Source organism: Meleagris gallopavo, chromosome 1, assembly GCF_905368555.1.
Source record: "Meleagris gallopavo chromosome 1, MGAL_WU_HG_1.1, whole genome shotgun sequence".
In the NCBI taxonomy this organism is placed as follows: Eukaryota; Metazoa; Chordata; class Aves; order Galliformes; family Phasianidae; genus Meleagris; species Meleagris gallopavo.
In genome coordinates, this window is record NC_139404.1 from 11,069,566 (window position 1) to 11,087,006 (window position 17,441).

The 17,441-nt window shown below is 37.9% G+C and overlaps 1 protein-coding gene across 1 annotated transcript in view; it reads right to left on the bottom strand.

Moving 5' to 3' along the window:
- GNAI1 (G protein subunit alpha i1) overlaps nt 1-17,380 on the bottom strand; it is a 40,939-nt gene extending 23,559 nt beyond the window's left edge. Inside the window, exon 1 of the mRNA XM_085216552.1 lies at nt 16,896-17,380. Coding sequence (XP_085072678.1) covers nt 16,896-17,013 — 118 coding nt within the window. The 5' untranslated portion in view covers nt 17,014-17,380. The remainder of the gene's footprint in view (nt 1-16,895) is intronic.
- Between the last annotated feature and the right edge of the window lie 61 nt (nt 17,381-17,441).

The following is a 17,441-nucleotide window of genomic DNA, read 5'->3' on the forward strand; positions in this document are numbered from 1 at the left end:
TTTAGTAACACAACCATAAGCATTCATAACACATACAAAAAAAAAAAAAACCCACAAGCAATTAATTGCAGTGTACCATTAACAGTGAGCTTCTGGAAGATGCAGTCTCCTATTTTACCTACCTTATCAACTGCAAAATAAAAACAGTTTTTTCTTTGCTGCTGTTGTTTCCTTTATTTTTCTGTTCTTTTTATTGGGAAGAGTGTTTTGATGTTTTGGTGTTCTTTTTGTACATCTGCTTTTACTTCATACTAAAATGTCTTGATAATAATCCTTCAAAATAAGTCTGAAAGACACCTTACTCACTGTCCCATATTGAAAAGAAATTGACAATTTTTGTATTCCAGAATGCAGAGCTCAGACAAGTTTTCTTACAGTTGGAAAGCTGCACTGATAAAAAAGTCCTTTCCTTTGCACGAGAGTGTGAATAAGTTCTTAACAGCAAAATGAGAACCATATTAGAAAATATTACTCAATGCAAGCTGCATTAAGTATTTTATGTGACAGATGCATAAAACATGTCAAAGATTGCCATACTGCCACAACCAAACCCTGCCCAAATTCAGACAGACAATGTGTATTCCTCTATCATTTGATTAAGACTACTTATTGTTTCTGGTACTACATCAGTGCAATATTTGATTGCAACTTCACTACTGCCAATAAATTTAATGCTGAGTGCCTTACTGGCTCAGATAGTAATATAAAAATGAATATGAACAATACAAAAATGGAATAATTACGAATGATATAAAAAATAGATGGCAGAGTTGCTCTAACCAGAAAAGTAGCAGTGTATCACTTCCAGACTTGAAAGAATGGTAGGGATTTTTTTGACTGCTTAGTTTTAAATGAAAGTTAGTTAACTATTAAGTCATTCCGCTTCAGTAGAATAAGGCTTGAATAACTGATGAGTATTTTCATCTCTCTTGGCACTTGGTGCCCTCTGTGATACCTCTGGAGCTCCCTATTGAGAAAAATCAGAGGACAACATATCTGATGAAAATGCCATTTAAAGCATAGCATTTTCTTAAAAACTTTCATTTGATGTAAGTCAGTGTAACATCACCTAAGTCTAATACTCTTATTACAACTGCTTGCCAGAAAGGTAGATCCTTATGCTTCATTTTACAAACCAACAAAGTGTGAAAGCAAAAGATGTCCAATTTATTCAGCACAACTTAACAAGGAGACAGAAGAACTAGGTTTCCCCTACAGACTGTACAAAGATCTGAAAAGTCCTCTCTCTCAAAGTAATTAGGCTTTATCTTCACATCTCAACACTTTGACAGCTATTAGTGGTATCCAAAGAAGTTATTTACTTCAATCCAGCATGAATTATGACAGCACTCTGGGAGTTCAGTGAACTCAGTTCAGGCACAAAACTAACCTAAACTAAAAATTAAGTTCACGGCACAAACTGTAACTTATTAAGAAACACTAAACTGTACTGCTGTTTTTCTTTGAAGACAACTTTCAACTTTGGAAACAGAGACAACTTGTTGCTTCTACATGTCCAAATGTCTTCAAAAAACCCCAAGTGCTTAACAGATCAATTGCATGTATCGTACTTTGAAGAAACTGAATAGGGGTATCAAAGTTCTAATGAATATAAGAACGAGCTAAAACAATGTTTGGTTCTGCAAGTGCTTTCATTTACTTTTCAAATGAAGCACATCCATGTTGAAAAACAATTAAAATAAGTGTTTCCATAATTTGAAAAAATGTCATCAAAAACCTTACATTAGTCTCACAATTTACTATCCCACATGCTGCCTACATAGCAAGCACTCCAGAACAAAAGATTTCACAAGCAAGTGTTCTATGAAACCAAGCACAAAAACTGCTGCTTGTACATTCTTATACCTTAATAGGTATAACATTTCTAATTTGTGAAAGACTCAATAATTGCTTACTGAATAAACTACTCATACATCAAATAAAAAGCAGACCAAACAACTTCACAATTTCACATATGTAGCATCTCTCTTTGGAGGAAACCAACTGTTATGTTCAACAATTTCTAATTGTGCAAAGATATTTCTGGCAATACTAACACAGAAATAAATGTAGTCTAAATCTGGGGCACAGAACTAGTTGAAGAGTTACATAAAAGCTGAAGAGTAGAACAGGGCTGGCTTTGAACCACCAGATCATTCTCAAAAGGAACAGAACCTACAGACACATGAAAGTCTTGTATGGTGTCAGAGCAGAGGTCAAGTATAGACAAGAGTAATTAATATAAAACTGGCCGCTTTTCAGACTGCAAAGCAGATTGGTATCAGATCAACTTAAAAAAAAAAAAAAAAAAACAACTCTCCAACTCAGTCTCCTGTCAGATGTCAGCATTTTCTGGTTGGAGGACAAGACAAATAGTTCGGGGTCTTCAGCTATCACTGAGGACAGACAGCACAAGCAAAGTGCTGTTTCTGCTATGGGGCCAGTAAGCTCTTACAAATGCGTCAGGGCTCATAAAACAGCTTGCAAATACAATCTCCTTACATTTATTACCTCATGACACATTACCAGAAATGAGACTTATTTTAGCTATTATTCAAGTTATTAATCATTGTTACCATACTCACAAACACATCCACAGTAGTATAAAAAATCCACAGTGAAAACCTTTTGCCACCCATCCCAGATGACCATCAAATGGAATATTCTTCAGCACCAGTCTCTACACAAGAATATCTGCCCCTACAAAGTTTTCTTTTTTGTCTTCTGCTGTCTTTTAGAAACCTCATGACAGTTATACTTCTTATCTACTACCATCTTGCTTTCTTCTTAATTCTATGGCAGCTACTACTGCTGACATTTTATCTTCCTTTTCTCCCATCCCAAATGTTTTCATATAGTCAAGCAGAAGTTTTCTCTTACAAGAATACTCATTATATATTTAGTGATATTAGTTTTGGAATTTCTGCAACTAGCAGAATTTGAATATGTCAGAAAATTCTGAATGACTTAAAAAAGAAACCGCGGTTAGTGCTGTCTGGAAGGAAACATTTCAGTAACTTCAACATGCAGTAATGGAGTGTAAATCCCTGATTACATCATTTCCTGAAACCACAAGAGTGACAGATTCTAAAATTGTGACGCTGACTCAGATGAAAGAACTGAGATAATTTTCAAAGTTTCAGCAGCCACATGCTGGTTTATTTCTAGAGCAAATGCACTAAGCAAACCTATAATTCACCTTCTCTGTTAAGAACTAATTTTAAGCTACTATTTTTTCCCCAAGCCTTCAGTATCACCCTTACCAGATCTTTGAAATCAATGGCAGACAACTAACCGCTATTTTTAATAAAATGTTTTTAAATAAGCAACTACAGAGTAACTCAAATTAGTGTCCTGTGTGCTTAGCCAGGTCTATACAACCTAAGACTATAAACTTAGCCTACATAAGAGACTTAAAATTATTACTAATATAAAAATATAAAGTGGTTATTAAAACCATATTCATTAGTTTAGTACTGAAGTAGCAAAGAATGTGAATTTTTATATTCATTATAACCTCTGGAACTCTCTAAAGAACACTGTTTGTAGTAAGTGTGCACAAGACATTCCACTGTGCAGACTTTAAGGTAACTTCCTACTCATGTTCATGTTTCCATTTATCTTTAGAAGTACAAATTGAGTTTCCAGTTATTCAAATTCTCTAATAGTGTTTAATATCTTATTATGACAAAGATGTTATGAAACAATGTTTTTTCTTAGAATTTGATGGGTGTGGTAAGAAGGGTAATCTAGTAGACAACTTTAGTTATGTGTATAGCTTTTGAAGATAAAGTACACCTAGCTCTTCAAAACTACTCTTATATCCACATTCCTCCATTGTTTTAAGTCATTGGCTGCACAGCTACCGTCATCTAGTAGGAACCCTTCTAACATCATCTGCATCACTTTTACTGTAATCGCATAGTGGACCAATTGTCCCACCAAAGAAGAGAGCTCCAGTATAATCCCAGGCATATTTCAGAAACACTGTGAAATATTCTGAAGGAAATGCAGTACTTTAGAATTGAAGCTACTTTTAAGGGAGATTTCTGTTAAGAATATACAAGACATCTCTTGAAAGAAAGTAGAACCACTGCATTACAAGACAAGGGACAGTGTTACCATACTTTTAATTCTGAAGCATTTTCTTCAATTAATACCGATGCAAGACTTCACACAAAAAGTATGAGGTGCCCAAACCACAAGGACAGCAAAAAACTTGAGACTAAAATTTTTGAAATAAACTTTAATTATGTCAAAAATTAGGGGAATAGGTGCACGCTTAGAGATGAAAATAATAGCTATTAAAAAACAGCATGCATGATTACTAAATATCAAAGCACCCTCAGTAAGTTTATCTGCTGATTACTTAAATGAATCAAAGGTGAGCCTCTGAATCTCACAAAAATTCCAAGTCCAGAAATCTGTTGGTGTTTCTAATAGAACAGTAAATAATTGACCTACTCCTCAGAACTAAAGACTTCAATTTGTTAGCTAAAAAACACAAGTAGTTATCCTCTTCTAAGATAAGCATTCATGTAGAATGCTCAGAAACAATAATCACTGTATAATTTGAAGTCATGCTATGAAAGGATATGACTAAAGTCCTTCTAGAGAACAAGTCTGAGAGGACATTATATATAACCATCCAGATAAATGCTTTACAGTCCACCGGAAAGAATCACCCCCTTTGGTCTTACAACGTTTACCACAACAGCTACAGTCAATCTCTGCCAACAGTATACAACATACCTAACGATTAAATATCTAGACTTTCAAATTGTCCTTTTTCTCTTGAGTGTGGTGGCCTTCATAGCCTTTTACTGTTCTTTGAATAATAGATATGTTGTGAGAAGATGGCAGGTTCAGTGACTGAGATAGCAGAGGGATAAGCAGACCACCAGTAATCACAATCAAAGAAACTTCACAAAAAATTCATAGTTGCAGTAGAGGCATACAATATCATTCTGGTAAAAACATACAACAAAGTAACTTAAAATTCACAGCATATTTTCACTTTATACTCCCCACAATTCAGAACAACAGTACTATCCTATCCTCTACAGTAGTTAGTCTGTAACTATACAAAAAATTGGGAAAAATCAGAAAGCAAGGTGGATGCATCCCTCCCAAAACAGAAGGTGGTCTCATGTAAATCTTAATGGTTTTTCTTTTAGTTTTTTAAAACTCTACTTGTCATGTAACATCAAGGTATCATTTGCAAATAAGATAAATGGGTATCATCAAAGTTTATACAAGGACAAATGCAGTTATACTGAACTTAGTCCATATTGTAAAAGTAGTGCAATAAACCTTGGTTCACACAAATTTAGTCTTCACCCACATCTAGCACGTCTAGCGTTTCTCACCTTGTACAGCATGAGGACTGTGAGTTCCAGAAAAACAAGAATAAGCACACGGGCAGTCAAAATAAATACACTTTAAAAATATCTCCATCAAAAGTGTGTGGATTTACAAACTGACACAGTCTGAAATGCTGAAAAGGTCTTGCTACCCAAGCTTTTCAAAAAAGTTTGTAGTTTCAAAAAGTTCTTTTTCAAAAAAGAAATCTTTTTCAGAACTCATATTTTTTATTTTAATTGAAAGAAGAAAACTTGTGTGCATATTCAATCACACTCTGTTGTGTACACATGTATTTTTCCCACAAAGCTTCCTACAAGTACACACAATTATCTGTGTTTAATAGCACTGAATCAATTTTCTTTTTTAAATAGACTTCAAGATAAATAGCTGGTCTCAAAGTGTTGAAGCTTTAAGGTTTATCAGATTTCAATCCATTCAAACAGGCAGTCACACCCAACAAGACCAGAAGTGAGGAGGAATAAGACAGAAACACGCAGAGCAGTTTGATAGCCTCAAACAAGTATGTTGTCATGGTTTGATCTGACACCAAAAGGCACTATGTTCCAACAGCACGTAGGAAATAATCTAAATAGATTCTCATCTAGGAATTAAACAACAACCTTTGCTAGCAAACACTGAGGCACTAAAGCATATTAGAAGGAATCCCTGTCAATGTCATTAAGAGCTTCAGAAGGTATATAATGGTTTACTGGATTTGTTAAGGATTAGTAACTGAAACAGCACAGAGCTGATAAATCCATTTTCAAAATGCTTGAAGAAATATTTAAAGCATCAAGAATACAGGCAGCACTTAAATGAGACTAAGCAGCTTATTTTCGGTCCACTCTTGTTCATCATGGTAGATTCAGAAATCAATGAGAATTCAAAATGATATTTAACTGAACAGAACCTACAACTAATTGAGACAATTATATCATTTATTCTCAATTCTTTTACTGCAAGCCGTTCACCTTCAATCACAGCAAGTTTTAAAACTTCATTCTAATACTCCACTCATTTTGTTCCCATATTACAGTACTGGTAACTGAAACTAACATCTCTACTCTTCTGAGCACTCTACTGTTTGGACACTGAGCTGGTCATTATCTTTTTCTCACTACCATATGGCATTCTTCACAAAGCACCAGATAGAAAAGGATTTTTCCCCACTTGAGAGTATAACCTATATGTTAAAAGTGCATTCAGAAGAATATGGAAACAGGTTTGACTCTCCTTGTACTTGGAATGAAACCAAAGCTCACACCACTTTTCTCCAATCAAGTGCTCTTATCTGTACACTTCTTGAAAAGTATTTCCTACAATAGCAATATTTTAAAATAATGAGTTTTGAATAAGTTTAACAACTCTACCAATTGGATTTTGCAGGCAAACAACTTCACATTATTGCTACTCCAATCGTATAGTAAATTCTAACAGAGAAATGCAGAAACTGAAAAAATGTCATTCAGCACCCATTCACCTTCCATCTGCTGCTGCACTTCTAGCAATCCATGTGCATCAGACACATATCTCTGCTGCTCACTACGCAGTTACTCAGGTGCTCACCAGACCATTAAAAAATAACAGTTAAAGTTGACCACTCTAGCAGCAAAACTAAGTCAAAACAGAATAGCTAATTTGACTATTAAACTAGCACAAAACTGAGCAAACATTTTAAAGTACCAGGGAGAGTGCAAAATCATTCAGCCAGATGTGGCAACAGCTCTCTCTTTTTAGAAACAGAGTTCCCATAATGGAATAACTATTTATGTCACTACACTATTGAACAATGGAGACTACTTATTCCTGGCATTCCAACATATATTTACAAAGCAGGCAAGATTCTTTTAAGTTTTCCTGGAAAGTATTTCCTTACCATTGTAATCTGTTTAGCTCGTAACACGAGTTGTTATGTATTACATCAGCTTCAAGAAAAAAAGATAGGCAGATAGATGTATGAGAGAAATTATTTTAATAACTTTGTGAGAGAAGTGATATAGATTGCCATTTGATTCCAAGCTGTGCATTCAATCAGTGTTTTCCTTTCAAAAAACAGGCCACATGAAATTCACAGAATGACAGAATTGTTTGGATTGGAAGGGACCTTAAAGATCACCTAGTTCCAACCCTCCTGCTCACTAGAACAGGCAGCCCAGGCCCCATGCAGCCTGGCCTTGAACGTCTCCAGGAATGGGGCATACACAACTTCACTGAACAAACCTCATTCACCCTCTGAGTAAAAAGTTTCCACCTCACATCTAGTCCAAATCTTCCCTTTTAGTTTAAAATGATTCCCCCTTATCCTATCACTATTTGCATATGTAAAAAGTCAGTCCCACTTTTGTTTATAAGCTCCCTTCCATTACTGGAAGGTCACAACAAGATCTCGCACCAGTAGCCTTCTCTTTTCCAGTCTGAACACGCCCAATTCTCCTTGACCTTCCTTCATGGAAGAGGCCCATGAGTCCTCTGCTGCAAAGTGGGCTGAGATTCTCATGTTGGTGCTTCCTTCCCCATGTTAGAACTGGAATTTACATTACAATATATTGATTTCTTCTTTAAAAGCAATCAGTTCAGAGCAATGATTGTAGAAACTTCCTGTCCAATTTGGTTGCCTAGATACAGTTACATTTCACTAAAGATGTAGTCAGGTACCTTTGCTAAATATATTACACGTTTCAAATGCAATAACGCATTTCTAAAAAGCATGTATGAAAAAGTAATGATATACAGTTTATTTCATAAACTGCAACACTATATAGTCAAGCACTGATTCCTTTAAATAAAATAGATGCATGAAAAGTACTAATTTCATTATCAATTTATATAGGTATATGTAATATTGCAGTTTACACACATCTCTCAATATAAATGTATAGTTTACATAAAAGGACAGATGCATATATCAACATCTCTACTTATTTATCAGGTTAATGCTTAAATGCATAAGAAACTGTGTTATCTGAAGGTTTACTAACCCTTCAATTACTAAAGCCAGGAAAGGAAAGCAATTCATGTATATTAATAAATGTTTACATTAAACCTCTTAACAAGTCACTTTAAAGAAAAAGTTTTCATACACTGTAAGGCAGAGTACCCCAACAATTGAGATCCTGAAAGAATGACATTGAGATAAATTGTTTAAAGATTACACAGAAATGTTACTTTAAAGGAAAGGCCCAGCCATAACTAAACCTATCCTTTGTTTCATTTTTTCCCCCAAAGAGTAAAGGGCTGGCACTCAAAAACCAAAATGAATTGATTGTTGACCTCAACTTACAACACTTTCAGATCACAGATTGGTGAGGTTGGCAGGGAGCTGTAGAAGCCATCCCCTCAAGCAGGGATACCCAGAGAAGGATGCCCAGGACCACATGCAAGCAGCTTCTGAAAATCTCCAGGGAAGAGACTCCACAGCCTCTCCAAGCAGCTTGCTTCAGTACTGAAGAGGCTGAGAAAGCTGGGAGTGTTCAGTCTGCAGGACGCTCAAAGGATCACATCAATGTGTCTAAATACCTGAAGGCAAGGGACAAAAAGGATGGAGCCAGGCATTTTTTTTCACTGGAGCTCTGTGGTTGGACAAGATGCAATGGCACAAATTGAACAAGAGATTCTACCTGAATATCACAAAAACACCTCTTACTGCTTGAGTGGCTGAGTAATGGCACAGTTCACCCAGACAGAATGAGGAGTTTCTCCTAGGAGATCTTCAGAAGCCACCTGGATGTAATTCTGGACACTCTGATCTGGCTGCCCTTACCTGAGCAGGGTTTGGACCAAATGGAGCCAGAGTCCCTGCCAACCTCAGCCATTCTGTGATATTATGAGTCTTTTATTTCAAAAGCATCTATTCCTAGTACACAAAGTTGTCTCAGTAAAAAGTATATGCTCTTGTGTCTTACTTTTCTAAAAGATTTCAGCATCTTAACATCGTTCAGCTCAGAAATGTCACCAAGTTAAGCAACTTCAAAAAATGCATTTTTCCAAGCAGCAAACTCAAAACTTCTCGCTCTCACATGTTTAAAAGTACCAAATTTTCCAAGTGCTCATAAAATCCCTTACCAGTTTAAGGTATTTCTTTCCGGATACAGAATCTCTCAGGTGAAGCCAACCAATTTCCATTTACAGAATAGCAAAACAGTAATTTACACAAAGCCTGAGACAACACTAGGACACTGAACAAACAAGGACAATAAATAGAACAGCTGAGCTCAGTAAAGCTGGTCAGTGACTAAGAGACAAGCTCAGAATAGCAAGTTTTCCATCAATACAGGCTTTCCTATACACATTTCTAATAGCTGATTATCAAGTCAGTTTAGATCTTTATTGCAGCGTTTCCATGGCAGAAAAATCTTCGCACTTAACATTTCTAATCTGTCTTCTCTACTTTCAGTTTTCTACCTTGACATTTGCCAGACAGCACATTACAGGAAACACTGCAGATATCTATCAAACTCACAGCAGCAAAACTCACTTTAGAATTTCACGACCTCTGAAGCAAATTGATGGCTTGGTTTCAAAATACCTGGTATTTATAGAATACCAAGACAATTAGAGGGTAAAATATGGCAACAATAGTACGAGCTACCTCAGAAGTGATTATATATATATTTATTTTTATTTATTTATATATATATAAATCAACACGGACTAACTTTATAGCACAAAGCTTGAGTTCAAGTTGTGTCAACACAACTAGGCAAGGAACTGTACTGTAAACTGCAGTCTGAAGTTAACTAAGAATAACTCCTTACAGAAGTGGGGTTAGCTTCACTACAAGATCATTCAGTAACATAATTTATAGAACTGTAGCAAGCTATCATATTAGCCCAATGATGATACAATAAACTGTACTGCCAGAAAAAAATAACAAGAAACCAAATAAGTTGGTGTATTACTGTAATGGATGTACTGTCCTGAGGCAGTGTTAATGCTGGAAATGAACTGCTTACTAAAAATTATTTACTGGAGTTTTTTTTTTTTTTGGTCTCTGATTCAAGAGGGGGAAAAAAAAAATAAATAGCACAGCATTAGAACACAACTTGAAGGAAATCTCTCTTTAAAGATAAACATTTGAAATCTATTGCATAACTCTCAAAATCCAGAAATGTCTGATATAAAAGCAAAAAGATATAAATACATAACTACACCTTTTAAACTAGAGAGAAAAAAAGGACAGCAACCATTGTCTCACAGTACAGTACAAAATGCATGGTTTTTCTCTAGCCCCATCTTAAAGCACACATACTAAAGCAAACTGTTCAGAAGAATGCTGAAGAAAGAAAACCACAATACAATCCTAGTGATTTTATAAACTTTCACTAAGATAATTTGTATTGTACTTAAGAAGTCTATACACACTAATGACCAACGTTATAAATAAGTACACCAAAATTCGAAGAGAAAGAAACAAGCACAAAAACCCAAACTGCAATTATACAAACACACAACTGAGTGGCTCGGTCTTCTGTATATGCATGAGTCTCCTTATAAAAAAGGAAGAAATGGTATGCAATGGGAAATCTAGCAATTCTGACTTTGTCCTTAGAAATTATTGTCATATTTAGTGCTAAGGTTGAGGATTGCATGAACTAAATTACAAGTCATGCACAGAAGTTCACACAAATAACATCCTGATACCAGCATTCAGCTGTACCATGTTAAAATACAAGACAGTTTCTGTTTCAGAACTACTAAGAAGTATCTAAATTTAAACAGATCATGCAGCAGAACATTTGGGGGAAAAAAAATGACAAAGAAGAAAAGGATGTGTAGTGGGCACACCTTGTTAGTTCAACTTCAGTACCTAGAAAAGTTATAGAGAGGATTGTCCTAGAGGAGCATTTAAACAACAAAGCTACTATCAGGCATCATCAACATAGTTTCATGATGGGAAAGTCCATCCAGTCTGACTAATCTGATGTCTATCTACAGTAAAGTCATCCGCTTAAGGGATGAAGAGAAAGCAGTGGATGTAGTTTTTCTGGATTTCAGTAAGACCTTTGATACCATCCCTCACAGTACCCTTCTGGATAAACTGTCCAACTGTGAGATGAACTGGTTCACACGATGCTGGGTGATGAACTGACTGAATGGCAGAGCTCAAAGGATTGTCATGAATGGGGTTACACCTGGCTGGAAGCGAGCCACTACTGGTGCTCCCCAGGGTTCAATCCTAGGAACAGCCCTATTCATTTTTAATCAGAAAACTGGATACAGAAGTTGAATTTATCCTTAACAAATCCACTGATGGTACTTGGAAGAATCCACACAGGCTGGAGTATTGAGCAATCAGCAATGGCATAAAGTTCAATAAAGACAAATGCTGGGTGCTGCACCTGGGACAGAGCAATGTCAGACACAGACTGGGAGATGAATGGCTCAGCAGAACGGGATCTGTGGGCGCTGGTGACAGCAGCTCACTATGAGCCACCAGCTCAATAGTTAAAATGATAACCCACATTTTGGGCTGCATTAAACACCCTACTCAGCCAGTCCAAAGAGGTAACTGTCCCACTACTTTTAGCACTGCTGTGGTTTCAGTTCAAATACTGCATGCCTACACGGGCTATATAATACACAAAAAGTATGTTATGGTCCTCAAATGTCTGTGGAGCAGGGGGCAACAAAGCTGGTTAAATGGGGTGGAAGGCATTCTCCATGAGGAGAGGCTGAGGATGCTTAAGTTGCCCAGTTTGGAGAAAAGAAGGAGAAGCAACAATGTCATTGTTCTGTGCAATTGGCTTCTCCTTTTCTCCTCCTCAGCAATTCTTTCCTCCCCAGTAAACACATGGAAACTGCACAAAGTTGCACACAGGGAGATTCAGACTGGTCATGAGGAAAAAAAAATTACTGTGACAGTGGTCAAATACGAGAACAGGCTTCCTAGCAAGATGGTTGTTGCCTCAGTCAAGAAGCATTTGGATAATGCCCTTAATAATATATTTTATCTTGTGGATGGCATTGAAATAGTTGGGCAACTGGAGTTGATCCCTGTAGGTCACTTCCAAATGAAATATTCTATACTAAACCAAAAGTAGAATTAAACACTTCTTAGTTATCCCGTGACAAAGCCTTAAATAACATATGAACTTAAATTTCTACAGATAGTTGTGACTGAAAGTCAGGCAGGAAACATTGCCAGGAATGTTTTGGACCACCACAACAGAGTTTGGCATAACTTACAAGAAAAAGGTAAAAATCCATGAAAGGTGCAATATATGTTTGTAAGAAAAAGGCTTTTTTGAGAGCTCCAGTAACTGAGACAGCTATCTTATTTGAGTATGGAGAAAGAAAACACTGGAGGAAAGGCAAGAAAATTAATGGTACATAATGCACACACACTATATATATATTTTTTCACTCCATTGTGCAGTCAGGTCTGGAGGAAAGTGTGTATTGCCAAGGACTGTGAAGATGATGCTGCGGAAAAGATGAGTATGCAGTGGGAGTCAATTGAGCAGAAATATGAAGGTCTGGAACAAAAGAACAGCAGTTAGAAAAAATTGTTTGAGAAGGGAAAATTTAGAACTGAATATAATTTTAGTTAGTGCCTTCAGCAGCAGGGAGAACTGCAATTAAAAAAAAAAAAAAAAAAAGAATACTCTGCCTTAAACTGAAAAATAAGTTTTTTAAGAACATGGCAACAGTGTTTGAGCATGAACGGTAAGAATCTGATAAGGAACATAAAAGCTCTGCTGGTCATGACTACAAAGTCCCTGGAAGCCTGACTATCCAGAAAGAAGACAACTTCACTTGTCACACATGATCAATGGCCTCATGAACCCCAGACTCCTCTCCTAAAAGAATAGGCCTATTGCCTTCTCCAGTGATACTGAGAACACCAGCACTTAATTTATTGTATTAGATGAAAAATGCTATGATCCACAAGACAAATGTTAATCCTGTAAACTCATGCCGCCAGTTTGAATGTATTCATAAAACCCAATGAGTTAACCTCATACCAGAAGGCTTTCTACTAAATGAGGTACTGTCTGTTCTCCTGCTGTTGGCATTGAATTCAGTCTTATGTGCTTTGGCTAATTCAACTGAAACGTACTTGCAAATCCACACCTGATCTGGATCACATGTATATTAATGCAGCACACAGACCAGTCACAAAGAGCCACTACCTCCTGAAATGAGTAGAATTACACTCGTTCTGTAAGCATCACAGTATTTTCTTCACACCCTCCCCCATTCCGAACACAGAAAGTTTAAAAAAAAAAAAAAAAAAAAAAGAACCATGGAAGAGAAGAACTTGGTTCCTTTGCTTCCTTTTCTTGGAAGGCAGTCAAGATAGAAGATACAGTTTTTCAGAAATATAGTTTACTCTGTAGATATATGAGCCTATCTTTGAGAAGGAACAATGATAAAACAAAGCATTACCTCAAGTAATCATGAAACAGGTTTAAGAAATACCAATGATACAAACTTTAAGGGCTTAAGGAAAAGTACTTGGAATGTTAAATTTTTCAGCACTGGACATCATACTGGACTGCAATTATATTTCATGGAAACAAAAAAAACCTTCATCACAAACAGGAGACATGGATAAAAGCCATTTAAATGAAAGAAGCTTATTTAATAATTTACAACTAAAAAAAAAAAAAAAAAAAAAAACCATCACCAAGCTCCATATACAAACATGTTCCAGCTGGCTCATGAGCTATGTGAAGTTCAGCTTATTTCTAATAACGAAGATGGTTTTCAAATTTTCCAGAGAAGGTTCTCCTGCTGTTAGCATGTAACATTGAAGTGAATTACAAGGTTAAAATATTTTTCACAGATATTGGTCCAAATCCAATAGTTTTATTCCAAGAACAGAAGCATGATCTACAGTCAAACCCGTACAAAATACAGTACCAATTTACAGTTGGTATGTTTTTAAAAAGTTAGACAACTCAAACCAACAGTGTTTAGAACAGCTTGAATCTGACTGCTTCTTCCTAGATAGAACAACAAAACATGAATCTAACACAGATCAGTGATATTATTCACAAAGTCATGGTTTACACACAGCAGTATCACAACTCCCTCAAATCAATGATATTTCCTGGTTTAGAAAAACCTTCAGAAAAGCTTTTTAATTTAATTCCATTGTAAGCCAGAAACAGACTAATTTTATAAACATATCTTCCAGTTGAACACACTAACTCAAGTTTCACTAGGATTCTCTAATCACCATACAAAAATAGTTTTTACAGATCATGAAGTACAATCACCTTACTGAGTTCTAAGCACAGAGCTACACACTCTTCTTCTACATAAGCAAGGTACTTCAGATGCCTCTCACATGGCATATCTTCCTGTCAGCAGACCACAACTTGTTCTTTTCCTTTTATTTCAGCATCTTTTTAGTAGAACAAGCCCATAAATAGATGCAGGAATACAAGCGAGTTGATGATAAACTACGACATATGGGCAGAAAAAGCAATTGGGAAAATAAGTGGCGAGAAGAAAATGACTCTAGTGGAAGTAACTTAAAATAGTTTTTCCATCGGATAAAGCATTCATATAACATTTAGGACAGCTAGCACAGGAAATTGAACAGAAAAGCTTCCATTAGGATCTGAAATACATAAATGTATCCATAGATGTATACATAAAGCCTTACTCTGAGCTCTGGCCTAAAAGTTCTTAATCTGTTCATTTTCACTTTTTAATAGTTGAAGGGGAAATGCTACACTGAGTCGTAATGTGAGGAAATGCATGTATGCAATCATTAGCTTCATTTCCTAAGATTTCAGGAGACTGTAGCAGAAAACAAATCCCTGAAAAGCTTATCAGAAAGAATTCATATAAAAAGATACTAACATATAAATTTGTACACAAGCCTATTAAGCCACTGAAAACAGCTCATTCTCAAGTTAAATGCAAATTTTATAGGACTTTATCCACGTCCACAGAATAACATAACTACTACCTAACTATGTGCATTTAAAGTTCTGTACAGAACAGCAAAACTCTGAAAAATTATTTCTAGTGCCTTGTCAGAGCATATACAAAGCACTACTCTGTGACTCTTGAAGAAGGACATTTTCTGCAGTGCATTACTATCGATCAGAGGATAACCTTCCCACGCAACAGACTACAGGCTTACAAAGTTGCACAGGTCTAAGCACAGTACCAATCAACAGCCCAACACTTTCTGGAAAGCAAACAGAAGAGAAAAGCTTTCTTCCCCTCACACGTAGAATTTTACATCTATACATACATTTTCAGAAGTTTGCTTTAGCCATACTAGGCTTGTTTTGTTTCTTCATATAAACACAGAAGAAAGTGCTTCAGTTCCCTGTACCTGTTCGGAGCTATTTTACAAGTTTGCAACAGACAGAAGTTACTGAGTTCTACTACAGCAAGATTTTTACTAAACAGAATCCTGTAGACGAGCACTCAAGGAAAACAAATATATGGAGTAGAGAAAATTGGGCAGTATTTTAAAATCCAGAAACCATACTTGGAACTGTAGCTTCGGGAAGGGCAGCACAAGGAAAACTGAAACTCCAGATTTTTTTTTTTTATATACATATTTTTTAAATATGGGTTAGAAAGATCCAGTGCAGTTAAGCTATAAAGCATAACACAAAACTCTCCATAACATGAATATGACACACGTCTTGCAGGATTCAGATGCCCATAACATGTACAACAGTTTTAGATCTGCACAAAGGCATTTCTAATTAAATATTGCTTCCTCTTTAGTAGTGATTTTTAGCAGTAATTTTACTTCATCTATCTTTATGCACAAACATATCACTTAAAATACACAAAGCTGCTACCTCCAAGAACTTGTGAGCAAAATCAGGAAGACTTGATAGCACAGAACCATAGAATGACTTGGATTGGAAGGGACCTAAAAGGCCATCCAGTGCCAACCCACTGCCTTGCGTGGGGCTGATGATCACCAGATCGGTACCAGGGCCCCATCCAATCCTACCCTGAGCACCTCCTGAAATTGGGCATCCACAGCTTCTCTTTGCAGCTCCTCATCACCCTATTCCAGGGATCCTCTGTATTACACACTTTATAACCCATCAAGGTTTGACCTTATGTTGTAAAAGTTCAGCAGCATAACCAACTTCCAAAACAAAACAATGCAAGAAGTCAGAAGGCGCTTCGTGTTCGTTTGACGCTTTTTCCACTTAACTCTTACACCAACTCTTCAGAAGAGGACGTTCTATACGAAACAAACATCCCCCAACCTGAAATTCCCTTAAACCCTTCCTCGGAACCGAAGTACCCAGAACCCACATCAGAAGTTCAAGATCTCACCCCCTTCAGGCGGAGCCGGGGCCTTTTCTAAACAAAGCCCCAGCCGCTCGGAACCGCTCCCCGGCCCGGCCTGCAGCCCCGCCGCGCCCACCTGCGCTCCCCCCTCCGCCCCCAACGCTTCCGAGGAGCCACGCGCGCCCTTCCCGCGCCCCGCCGCCGCCACTCCCTGAGAAGCGATGCTGGGGACTTCCACCGCCCCCACCCTCCGTTCGGGTCTCACAGCTCCGGAGCTCGGCCCGGCCGGGGGCCACCCTTACCGAGCAGGAGCAGCTTCACCTCCCTGGCCGCCTTCTCGCCGTCTTCCCGCAGGTTCCTGTCGATCATCTTGCTCCTCTCCACCGCCGCCTTGTCCTCGGCGCTCAGCGTGCAGCCCATCTCGGCAGGGGCCGCGTACCTCGCCGCGGGGAGAAGCGGGGCGCGGAGGGCTCCGGAGAGACGCTGAGGAGCGGGGTAAAGCAGAGCCCGCCCGCTTTCTTTCTCCCTCCTTCCCCACCTGAAGAGCAGGCGGCGCGCACCACGTTTACCTCACACGCAAGTAAACGGAGAGCGGAGCAAAAAAAAAAAAAATCAACAAAAAAACACCAAAATCGTAAAAAACACCACAACGAAGGGAGGGGAAGGCTTCCCTCGATCCGTCCCCGGGGACACGCTGCCGGCGGAAGCGACGGCTCCGCGCTCCCCTTCCTCGAGGCTGCTATCGCCGCCCCCGCCCCTCCAGAGCTCTCGGCGGCGCGCACAGCCCACAGCGCCGTGGGAGGGAGACGAAGGGGGCGTGCGCGTGCACGCGGGGGAGGGCGGGGCGG